This window comes from Thunnus albacares, chromosome 2, assembly GCF_914725855.1.
Source record: "Thunnus albacares chromosome 2, fThuAlb1.1, whole genome shotgun sequence".
NCBI lineage: Eukaryota > Metazoa > Chordata > Actinopteri > Scombriformes > Scombridae > Thunnus > Thunnus albacares.
The window spans coordinates 30,546,172-30,558,485 of NC_058107.1; the positions used below are offsets into that span (position 1 = coordinate 30,546,172).

Below are 12,314 nucleotides of genomic sequence, written 5' to 3' on the forward strand. Positions count from 1 at the left end.
ACAGGGTCACTGTTAGATTGAGATTGGCTGACCTCCGAGAGCCTCCTCCAGGCCTCATTTCCTCTCCCTCCAGAGGGAAGAGGGGGATGTTCCATTTGGCTGAATTCATCTCCTTTCATTCATAGAGAAATGGAGGAGGCGACAGGAAGGCCACACTGGGCTGTGTGTCATCCAACTCGCCATTGGATGCGTAGCTTGGAGAGGATGTAGGCATGGCGTGTGGCTGCGGGGTAGATAATTCAGACAACAAGCCTCTCTGTGTGCGGAGTGCCAAGTGCTTAGTCACTATGCTAAACTGAGTGGAGAAACACATTACTCAGGCTGTCAGTGGAGGAACAAAATGAACAAATAAACATAGTAAAATATGGAGACATACAGTGTGCTTACATGTGCAAACCTCTGTGACAGTCCTTCCCTCTACACCTTTATCTGATGGTTTTTTTTTATAGAACTTTCTTACTGCACCATTTTTCCATTATCTTTCTTTCTTCCTCTCTTTATCTTAGGGTGAACTGGGAGCTCCTGGTCCATGTGGAGTCCCTGGTCTTGTTGTGAGTGCTGCTATTTTACAACTTTTTTATAGATATTTATATATCCTCTACAGGGTATCGAAATCTCAGTACTTCTTTGGTACTAAGGGAAATGTTTCCATAGCACTGAGTATCAAAAATTGTCAAGTATCAAAAGCTGGCATTGAATGTCTTGTCATTTGTGATCTTTTTTTTTTTTACTTATTCTTTGATCAGATAGTTCCTGATTTTAATTAAAACATAAATCAGTTTGAGAGTATTTTATTTAGGCAAAGTTCTTGTGTAGGAGCATTTAACATTCAAGAAATCTGTCTTTTGAAATTTTGTACAGAAGCTCAGCACTGGTATTGGATATTTTTCCCCCGGCCTGTGTTATGGGTAATAGTTGTTAGTGAGAGCATAACAGGAAACATGGTAACAACAAACTGAAATTTGTATATTATTTAGGGTTTTATCTGCCCTTCCAGTTTATTTAGTTTATGTTTTGTTTGTGTGTTGTTGGTGACAGGGAGACATGGGCCCTGTTGGCATTATGGGTTTTCCAGGACCGCCGGGACTCAAGGTAAACAATGTGGACATGTTGTAAATGTCTCTGGTTTCCATATTGGTGTGACATGAAAAGAGCACATTTAGGCTAATTAGTTGTTATTCTTAATCTGAATGTATTTAAGCACCAGTTGAATGAGTTGCTCATAGACACTTTGATCAGACTTTTTGCTTGTTTTGGGATCAAATGTGACTGCGTGAACCTTGTGACACTTCCACTCCATGGCCACGTGTTCTTCAATGTAAACCCTAGTTTACAGGAAAAAACTAGGGCTAATTATGTTGGTGTTTTTCCTTTTTGCTCTCAAGGGAGTACCAGGAAACCCAGGTGAACCAGGACTGAAAGGTGATAAGGTGATCTGCATATGTATTTCTCAGACTAATAATACCCCAAAACACAAGAATGCTAGAGATGACCATATCACAGAACTGTGTCTCTGACTCTGATGAAAGCTAACAGATTACACAGAGACAAAAGCCGTAATGCATGACCAACACTCCTGTGGTGAATGTTGATTGATAATTTTTGCTAACATTCTGATTATTTGTGTTATTTTTCTCTATGTTTTCACAGGGGGACATGGGTTTACCAGGAGAGCCGGGGGAGTGTGGTTTCCAAGGGGACAAGGTATGTTTATGTTTGTATGTGCACAGGTGGTACAGCTGGTAGTCTATTAATCATAGGATTGGTTGTTCAATCACCAATTTCTCATATCTGCATGTCAAAGTGTTCTTGAGCATGACACTGATCTCTAGATGGGTAAATGAGAGATATTGTAAAGTACTTTGCTCTCCTTTCAGGTTAAAATGCTGTCAAAGCACAGTCCATTTACAATATTTTTTAAACTCAGTGTTTCTGTATGTGATCAGTGTGCCAATGTATGTGATGAGTATTATTATTTTACACATGACCTGTATACACTGAGGTTGTTTTTATTTCACAGGGTATCCGTGGCTCACCTGGGTTACCAGGTCCTCGTGGAAAACCTGGACCACAGGTGAGTCCCGTAGTCTGGTATTTTCCATCACATATTTGGGCACCAGTACCAGAAGTCGAAAAACTATATCCAACGTTGGCGACAGCTGTTGGGTTTCTGGCATGCAAATCAAATTCAAGCACATTGATACAACAGAGTTGAAACTTGATAAGATTGACTGTGTTTGAACAGTTTATCGCTGTACGTCACAATATCATTTTGTATAGATATTATATTTCTTTCTCTCAGTCTGATTTTTCTTTTAATGTTTAATTACTTTGGTTACTTGTATGTGTTCATGTATGTGAAGCACTATACTGAGGGTAATGTTGTGGGGGCAATTTCAACTTTTGAGAGAATTTTGGACTAAAAGCATAATGATGTACTCAAAGGGTACGGTAAGTCTTAGGATGCATTCAAGAAGAGAAAGAAACAAACAAATGAAAAATGCTGGTGCCACTGAAGAAAAAAGGATGAAAATCTTCAGATGCATAGAAAAGCCACTCTCACTTCTAGGAGTCTTTTGGTTTTATTTGGTCTAAGAAATATATGCTAATGAACCCCTCAAAGAGCAGTGCACAGGCAAATTCCCAGTGCAATTACAGCCACAGCTTTAAGACTAATCCACCAAAGTTGGCACTCGTGTTCTTAAGTGTCTTTAATATTTTGAGGACTCTCTGATCTGCTTTGAGATTTCAGCATGGAAAACCCACTCTCGTGCTTGCGTGACCTGCTATATAATGTCTGCATCTTGTGGTAGTAATAACAGCCATTCTGATGGTCAAACTCTTTCCTTAATCTGTGGTTAAAACACCACCCTACAGGGTCCTTCCTGGTGCTGTAAACAGCTTAAAAAATAAAATAACAAGACAGCAAATGCATGACCTTGAATGTATATAGACGATGTATTTTTATCTGATGCTATTGAGTCCTGGCAGGGTTAAAGCCAATTGAAGGCATATTTCCTGTGATTTTGCAGGGTTAGATTAAATAATTATGGTGCTGTACCGCATGATGTTCTCTGCACAGACCATTTAGTGAATCAAGGAAACGGTATTTTCAGTTAGAGTAAAGATATGCTGAGTTTACTGGTCAACTGTATGTCATTTAAGTGCCTTTTTTTTAAACACTTTTAGGGTAAACCTGGTGAAAAGGGCCCTGATGGTATACCTGGCCCTCCTGGCCCAGAGGTAGGACCTATTATGTTTACTAAGTACTGAACAGAACAACATAAATGCATTAGATTTACTGTATGTAATTCTATAATTTCTTTTAATAGGTAAATGCAATTATAGAATAGTGCAGAAAGTATTTACTGTGTGGTGATGAAGCTTTGGTTTTCGCAGGGCTTTCCAGGTGACATTGGCCCACCAGGTCAAAATGGCCCAGAGGGACCTAAGGTTAGTAGAGTGACATTAACTCTTTGAATATGAATCATCAATGAGTAGAAATGAAGTGAAAACTAATTTTCAGTATTGCTATTCATAGGGGAAGCAAGGGACAAGAGGCTTACCTGGTCCACGAGGAACACCTGGACTTCAGGTGGGGTTGACTGTGGTATATTGGCAGATTTTGAAAATGAGAAACAGATAATAGATGTTTTTTTTCTTCCCCTGACCTTTTGCAACAATTTTCTTGTCAGGGTGATGAGGGACCAGTTGGGCCAGCTGGACCGGCTGGACTCGAGGTGAGTGCTGATTGGATGAGGCCAGTTAGAAAACACAATAACAGTTATCTTGTGGGATGTACTGATTATGCCACTCTCCTGTACATAACTACACACAAGAGCACCATGTGTCTCTACCTATATTTAGCTTTGCCTAAATTTGCTATTTATGGTCTGTTATAGACAATACATTCTTTGGATAACACATCTCTCTATTGTTCCAAAGCTGTTTTGAGAGACTTCCTGTTGGACATTGTGTACACATATTGCCAGATTGGTCAGCAAATTGCTATGCTCTTTTCTATCATTAAAAAAACAAACAAACACACAAAAACAACTATTTTTCAATTTCAGACCCGTATAGTGTTTGTCAAATATAATTTTATCTGATAATTGATTCATTTTAAGACGGAAGAACAGGAAGGGACATTTTGTCCTAATACCAACAATAGTGTATTGTATTAGTATCTATTATGGAAGTCAAATGTGCAATAGAAGTTGTTGAGTCAAGGAAACAACTCAGAGTCCCCTTTGTTTTTCAAATATCTCTACCATACACAGATTTGGACTCAGTTATCAACATCTGAAGATAGAACATAGTGAATAAAGAGGCAGTGCAAGGCAAAGTGCTGATTTTATGAGACAAATAGGATGCCTTTGAACTGCTCTGCAGTATAAATAAAATCCACAGCCACCATCAAGATCCAAAAAAAATTGTGTTTTGGAGTTATCCCAGGCTAAACAATAGAGAAGACATGCCCAATGAAACTCTCTGTTTTTGCAATGGTTCACTCCAGTCTGCCTTCTCTCAAAAGTGTAACCCACAAGTGATTCGTGAAAACAAATACAAATGACCCAATGACTTTTGTGAGTAATCAGAGACCTTTAACGCTGCAAACGGCTCTTTGTTTTACGGATCATTAAATTTCTTAGAGGGATGTTTGTGTTTTGGCATCAATTGTTGCTTTGTTTTGTTCCTTGACCTCTCCAGGGACAGCAGACTCACATGCTGCGCCTTTTTACAGGAGATACATGGAGTTTATTGTCTGTTCAGTGGAGCTGCAGTACACTTCTCTGTGTCATTTTTGCTTTCTGTTCAGGGCAGGCCTGGGAGGCAGGGATTCCCTGGACTGACAGGCCCAGATGGACTCAAGGTCAGACCTAATAGGCACACATCCACCGCCGAACTACTGTCATCCTTAACTGAACATTGTCTCCCTGGCTCTCTTTTATGATAATGTATCATCTGAATAAGTGTAAATTAGATGTTAATTCTCCGTTACCACAGGGGAACGGGCCTCCAAGCACATTTCCACTGATTAGAACTAAAAATGAAAGGCATGAATAAGTTTGTGATATGCTAATTGGCTGCTTTGCTGTAGGGCGAGACCGGGATAACTGGAGAGGTCGGAAAGCTTGGCGAGAGGGTAAAGGCTTTTCTCCATCTATCTGCTGATCATTGTTTGATGCTCACAGTGTGTCTGTGTGTGTTTCTGTTTTGTTGGTGCATCAAAGCTGTGTGGCCTATTTATGAGAAATAATACTTCAATGCAACTATGAGAAATAAGACGCAGTAAAGACAGCATGTTTCCTTGACTTGTTCCTTCAGGGGCTGCCTGGTTTTATCGGGCCTGTTGGAGAAATGGGGATCGCTGGAGAAAAGGTTAGTGTTTTCTGTTAATATGGCTTGTGATTAGTGCTGAAAAGAAAAGTTGATTAATTGGTAGGTCAATGGACAAAAAACTAATCAAACAATTTTGATAAACTATAAATTGTTTATGTCATTTATCAAGCAAAAATGCCAAACATTTGCTGTCCAAGCTGCAAAAATGGGACTAAAATAGCTGCTTTCATTTCATTATGAATTGAATATTTTGGTTTTGGACAATTTATTGGACAAAACAAGCAATCTGAAAAACATTTCATCACCACTAGTAGCGCTATGAATCAATGTTTTACAGGGCCTTGATTTGTTTTTTATCTCATGCATGCACACAAGGATGCATATGCATGCATGCATGCAGTACACTTTCCTGCTGCAAGTTTCACAGTATTCCACTGATCTAAAGTGGGTGACATTAAGGCATTGAGTACCGTAGTAACGTGCCAACGAAAGACAGGGAAGAACATGCAGGTTTCAAAATACTTAACAAATCAGAATGTTTGTTAGGCCAGAAGGAAACACGAAGCATTTTGTTGAGAAAAAAGTGATCAACAGTTTATTCAATAATGCAAATAATGAGTCAGAGCCCTACTTGTGATGTTATTGTGATCCTGATGTGTGCTTCCACAGGGGGATCGAGGAAAAACAGGCGATCCCGGGCCGCCAGGGGAACCGGGGCCGATGGTAAGGAGTAAGTCTGGACCCTGTCTCTCGTACCAGGGGGGCATTCAATTCTACATACGTAAGGGATGGGGGGTGTGATGTGTTTGGAGAGACTGATCTGAGTAATCAACAATAATCAAACCAATATGCAGAGTGAAAATATCCATCTAGTTTTGTCAGAAATCTGAAAGTTGATTTTATGATTTCTTTGCTAAATCATATAGATATAATTTGAGTAATGTTGTATCCTTCAGGGTCACACTGGAATACCTGGAGAGAGGGGGTCACCTGGGCTGCAAGGGATCCCAGTAAGTTTGTATCCTCATCACTTTATGTGCACCCAAACTCCTGGGCCCTCTTTTATACGCGTGGAGTATGAGGAGAAACGTAAACCAGAGATGATCAGCATGAAGACTTTACTGTCCATCCCAATCACATCTTTGTGAAACAGGTTTCTCCTTTATGTCAGCCAAAAAAGAGATTTTGGAATAGAGAGGATGCTGGTAAAGCCCTCCCATAGCGGTTTCTTCCATGCAATGACAAAAGAGTTATGTAGAAACAAGCCCAAAGCCCTTTCTTTGTACAGTACCTGCATTTAACTTGCCACAGTTAATAAAGAATATAATATAGGAATAAAACTGTCCTTGTTACTTCCCTTAGTTTGTTACGTCAAACTATGTCAATATTTCTCACACATTTAGGGGCCTCCTGGTTGCCGTGGATCCATCGGCATCAGAGGACCCAAAGGCAGGAGGGTAAGTAAATTAAATCTGTCTTATATAATTATTTATAGCCATTAGATGACACTCTATTACTATCTGTCACCAATGGATATGGTACAATCTACCGTAATTCAACTGATACCTAATTAATGGAGCTTTTTATATTGCTGGCAGGTCCTCCTAAAGAAAAATCATTTTTTCTGCATAAAGCAGTTAACATGAACAGTGGCAGAAAAACCATGGAGAAAAAAAAAAAGAATATAGAAAATCAAACTTAATCGACAGAAAATCCAACCATCCACAGTTAATTAAATCTCTTGGAAGTACAGTGCAAAAACAGTAGACCAAAGATTGCTTAGCAACCTACTGAAAAAATACTTAAGGAAACATAAAGTACTGGATATTTCTACACAGACGCAACAAGTTGAATCTGAACATGTGTTGGTACAAAACATAAATTCCAGCATACTAAGCAGCTTGTTCCAACATCTTGCGCCATAAAACACTCTGAAGTTTCATAAGAACATGTGTGCATTACTGTGTCTTCCATGAGCAGAGGATAATTCCAGTGTTCGCTGGCTTTTCCATAATTGAGTTTTCTACTTTGGGAAAATAGCCCTTGGTTACACAGCAGGATCATTTGACTGAATGAATAATTGATCCAACATGAATAAGTGGTACTGTATAATTAAGGCATTTCATTTTGTAGATTGGTTTTACACGACTCCCATGATATCACAAGCAGTCACAAATGTAATATTTAATAACTATAATAGCTGAAAATTACGTCAAGGTTTCAGAAAATAGAATTGAGAGCAGGACGATTAAATACCTGTCTAATCAACAAGAATAGGAAAACCCAGTAAACACTATTTTTTGTGTAAGTTTTTATTTAAAATTTTCATATTAGTTCCAAAAAATGAAAATTTATCTTTACTCTTGAGGACACTCATCTTAAAAATATTGTCAATGTTTATTGCTAAAAGGAGGAGCAGCAATATATAACAAAGCCAATAAACTTATGATAGCATTTCAAGGAAAACGGTGACAGCTATTTGTACGCATATATCCAATCTTATTTATTTTGTTTTTTTTGTCTTATGTCATAGGCCCTCTTAAGTGCATGTCATTCAATTTTGTTTAAAGATCACTCTTCTAATCGTCATCCAAACTGACTTTCTGAATTCAAGCTTACTTCTTAACTGCAAGTAATGCTTTTCTCAAACATATGAGCAAATCATTACCATCATTTTATCTGTGTTTCCATCTTAATCTTCAATAAAAATCCCTCAAATTGATGCATTTTCAAAAGAAATGTGTGAGTGTCCACCAGAGTCCAGAGTAAAAGGGTGAGCGTCAAGCTAATGTGCCTGCTCAAGCTGAATGGATCTGAGTAACTGATAACGGAGGGAGGAATGGATGGTAAATGCCTGCACTATAAAACATGTTGATCATAATAACTAATTTAGTCAATCAATCCCTCTAAAATGAAAAAGCAAATGGGTTTAGAAACTTTCAGGGTTTCCCATGAATTTTTATCTGTTTTCAAGAATTTTGAGAAATATTATCAGCATCATGGGTCTAAGGATGGAAATGTGGGTCTGTTGTTTGGTCCACAACTTTAGTCCTAACTGATACAGTACTGTATCTCTACAACTATCGGATGGATTGCCATGAAATTTTGTACAGCCATCCTACTGTAGGTTCCCAGAGGATGAAACCAGTTGACTTTGGTAATCCCCTGACTTTTCATAGCGAGATCTGTGGTTTTGAGTGAAATGTGTTAACAACCATTGATTGGATTACCATAACCTTTGGTACAGACATTCATGTTCCCCTCTGGATAATTTTAAATGACTTTGGCTATCTCTAATTTTTCATCTGGTGACATAATCAGATCAAAATTTTAATCTGTCCAATACTTTGGTTTATGACCAAATACCTGTAAAATTAATAACATTTCTATCAGCCTTAACTGTGCTTTGTATTTAGTACTAATTAGCAAATGTTGCATGCAACACTAAAAAAAGATCAGTATGTTAGCATTATCATTGTGAGCATGTTAGCATGTGGATGTTAGCATTTAGCTCAAAGTACTGCTGTGTCTGTACAGGCTCACAAACCTGCTAGCATGGCTGTAGAAACTTTTAGTCTTGTTGAAATGACAGAGATCATCTCCTCAGTGCCTTGCAGGTGGGACTAGGAAGAAAAAAGTAATTTAGACTGGAAAAAAGTAAAATTATATCACCTCATGTCACTTAATATCAGAAGAATCAGTCTCAGTTTATTTTTGGTGTGTCCACATAACAACACAAACAACTGAAAAGCAGATGAAAAGGTTTGTAATATCTGTGTAATTATTCCAAATGCTTTTTTTGGAATCATCATGAAATCTAGATACAATAAAATAAACAATAAATATCACTTTTTCTTTCCCTCTCAACAACAGTCTTTCACAGATTTGTCCGTTAATACCAAGGTGCAGCAGAAACTCCAAGGCCTCTTATGAGGTGGAGCTGTATTCTGCACTGGCTTTATTTAGATCAACTTTATATAGGATGCCTACATGAACAAACCAACAAAGTCACACGTACTTCTTTCCGTTTCCTGAGTGAACAATTTGGCATGATTTTAAAGGCGAGAATGAATCAGCTACAGGATTTGTGTTCTTTCCCAAGGCTTCTTTACAATAAACTCTGTGTGCATGAGTCAAATATCACAGTCCCACTGTGTGTGATCGTGGAAAGATGGGGACAAAAGTCTACAGTGTGGATTGGGCATGCTGCAGAGCTACTTAGCAAATGCCAAGTATTTGCAAAATAGACACAATCTTTGATCGTGTCTCTCTAGTGTGGGCTAAACCATAGTACACAATAAAACCAAGAAACTACCTCCCAGGCTTAAATAAATGGAGATGACTAAAGTGAAGATTAAGTGCCTTAATTCACCGACTTAACATGTGTCTGGGGTTTGTGAAAGACCAAGTTTTCCAAAGCTATTCATTAACCACAAGTTTATTTTTTTTCTGTAGGGTCCGAGGGGTCCTGACGGCCCACTGGGGGAGAAAGGGTCTACTGGAGTAACGGTGAGCACAAGGTCAAAAAGTCAAAGTTACCAGCGGTTAATAAAACATCTTCAGACCCTCATGTTGACTTTGAGTGTGTGTCTCTTTGTTGATTACATTACTTCACAAGCCAAACTGCATTTTGAGCTTGTCTGGCCTTTAGCTTCCTAATTGCACACATCAAATCTGTCCCATGGAAAGCAAGGATAAACAAAATGTTGGTAGGGGGTAAAAAAAAATCATGAGAACTTTTACAAGCAGCTTTGTTCTTCTGTCTGTTATTATTAACTTTTTTAACATCCAAAGAATATTTAGTTAAATGAAAATCCAACAACAGAACCTTAAATCAAAGAGTTGGGAGTGCTTGGCAGTAGGGAGCATTTTAACTCTGGGGGATTTTAGAAAGCTTGGTTAACTGAGTTGAATGTTTTCTTTGCAGGGCCCTGATGGTCCACCAGGAAAATTGGGCCTCCCTGGGGATATGGTATGAAAAATTAGGCTTCTTTACTTTCCCTTCATAACAGTAATGACATTAGTGGTATTAGTAATGATCCTGGTTTGGTCATGTGGCCTTTCAAACCCTCGAAATATCTAGAATACATTGTGTTGATACTTTTTGTCTCAGTGAAAACTGATTTCCTGTGTTGCCTTAGAAAAGCATGCACAGATAAGCATTTTCACAGTTTGATTTAAGCTCTGTGTTTGATGTTACATATTATCTTTTTTTGTCAGTTATCCTTTTTTTATAATTGATTAATAATGTAAGTGATTGAACAAGCATAAATGCCAAAGATTCTCTGGTTCCAGCTTCTCAAATGTGATAATTTACTGTTTTTCTTTGTTTTATCATTTTAAACTGAACATGGAGTTTTGGAGTGTTAATTGGACAAAACAAGCATTTTTCACTTTTTTTTGTAATTCTAAGACTAATCTTTGTGTTCTTTCCCTTTAGAATCATAGCATGGTTGTCATTAGAGCTGAAACAATTAAGTGATCAATAATTTAGGCAATCAACTATTTTCATAATGAATCTATACAATTAACATCATTGCAAACAGACTATCTTTGGGTTGTGGGCTGTTGGTAGGACAAAACAAGACATTTCAATATGTCAACTTCAATCTTGGACATTGTTATAGGCATTTTAGGAATATTCTGTTATTTTATGAAACAATGAATCAAGGAAATAATTGTCAGATTAATAAATAATGAAAATCATTAGTTGCAGCCCAGTGGAGTGAACTGAGTCTTAGTCCTGTATTGGATATGCCCGTTTAGCCCTATTTTTCATGGTGTAATAACAAACAACACCAGTAAAAATTAACTAATTCATCTGTTAGAGTAGAGCTTATGTTTCTGTTTTGTCATTTTGCTGCAGGGGAAGCTTGGCGAGCCAGGTGAAGCTGGGCCTAAGGGATTTCCAGTAAGTGATTGGGGCTAACAGAGGTCTCATTTAGGTCAGTCTTGATTTTTGGGGTGGACACATTTTGGGGAACAGTAGTGGATAAGAGAAGCTTGTGTGGCACACTGTTACTCTAATGGGTGTTTTAGCAGTTCAGCATTGGTATGAATACCAGTAGTGTGTGTGTGTGTGTGTGTGTGTGTGTGTGTGTGTGTGTGTGTGTGTGTGTGTGTGTGTGCACGTGTGTGTATGTGTTATAAACGCTTGTGTTATTTTCAGGGTGTTCAAGGACCCTCAGGACCTCCAGGAGCTAAAGGAATTGCAGGAGAGCCAGTGAGTTATGTTATTTGTTTAAGTGGGTATCACTTTGGGTGATATTTTTATACCAAAGAATTACTGTATAGTAATGTTTTCATGTATTTATATTTTTTTTCTATGCCATGTTTCTGCTATATTTTGCTCTCTAGTCTTGCTGCTTCAGTTTCAATTACCTAAGATGTAGGAGCTTGTATCTCATTACCTACTCTTAAATGACCTGTGGCTCTCTACCACATACTGTACATCCTTTTTCTTCCCCTTACATATAAACTCTGGATTTCCACGTTGACACCTTTTTATTCAGTGCTTCCTAGAAACCCATTTCCTGGCTGAAAAGCCCTGAACAACCTAATCCTCTTTCTCTCATTCTGCCCAAGTTTCACAGACACAAGCAGAAAAGTAGTGAGTCAGAGACAATTTGATTTACACCATCCCCTTTCTGGAGAGGCAGCTTTATTGTAGCCGGAATGTGTCTCAATAACAACAGGCCCACTTCCATCACATACAGAAGCTCTGGCTCAGTGTTTTGAAGGCTCTTAGCCCTGCAGATTAACTTATCTCCACAAATCCACACATTCTGCCTGGTTCTTATTTCTTTTCACATTTTTCCTCCCTTACTGTCACTGTTAACTCTTAACCTTTTTGTCGATGCCTTTACTTTGTGGCTATAGGGACCAGCAGGGCCACCGGGAACGATTGGACCACTTGGGGAGATGGGACTGATGGTGAGTTTGATCACATAGCTGGTTTAACAACTTCCACT

General features: G+C 38.4%; 1 protein-coding gene across 2 annotated transcripts in view; it reads left to right on the forward strand.

The window, feature by feature from the left end:
• col27a1b (collagen, type XXVII, alpha 1b) overlaps window positions 1-12,314 on the forward strand; it is a 68,928-nt gene that overhangs the window by 38,820 nt on the left and 17,794 nt on the right. For both annotated transcript variants that reach the window (XM_044330107.1, XM_044330115.1), the window contains exons 14-33: window positions 507-551; window positions 1,039-1,092; window positions 1,386-1,430; window positions 1,651-1,704; window positions 2,021-2,074; window positions 3,190-3,243; window positions 3,400-3,453; window positions 3,542-3,595; window positions 3,696-3,740; window positions 4,820-4,873; window positions 5,102-5,146; window positions 5,329-5,382; window positions 6,013-6,066; window positions 6,300-6,353; window positions 6,747-6,800; window positions 9,799-9,852; window positions 10,271-10,315; window positions 11,210-11,254; window positions 11,513-11,566; window positions 12,223-12,276. In XM_044330107.1, the coding sequence (XP_044186042.1) occupies window positions 507-551; window positions 1,039-1,092; window positions 1,386-1,430; window positions 1,651-1,704; window positions 2,021-2,074; window positions 3,190-3,243; window positions 3,400-3,453; window positions 3,542-3,595; window positions 3,696-3,740; window positions 4,820-4,873; window positions 5,102-5,146; window positions 5,329-5,382; window positions 6,013-6,066; window positions 6,300-6,353; window positions 6,747-6,800; window positions 9,799-9,852; window positions 10,271-10,315; window positions 11,210-11,254; window positions 11,513-11,566; window positions 12,223-12,276 (1,026 nt within the window). The remainder of the gene's footprint in view (window positions 1-506; window positions 552-1,038; window positions 1,093-1,385; window positions 1,431-1,650; window positions 1,705-2,020; window positions 2,075-3,189; window positions 3,244-3,399; window positions 3,454-3,541; window positions 3,596-3,695; window positions 3,741-4,819; window positions 4,874-5,101; window positions 5,147-5,328; window positions 5,383-6,012; window positions 6,067-6,299; window positions 6,354-6,746; window positions 6,801-9,798; window positions 9,853-10,270; window positions 10,316-11,209; window positions 11,255-11,512; window positions 11,567-12,222; window positions 12,277-12,314) is intronic.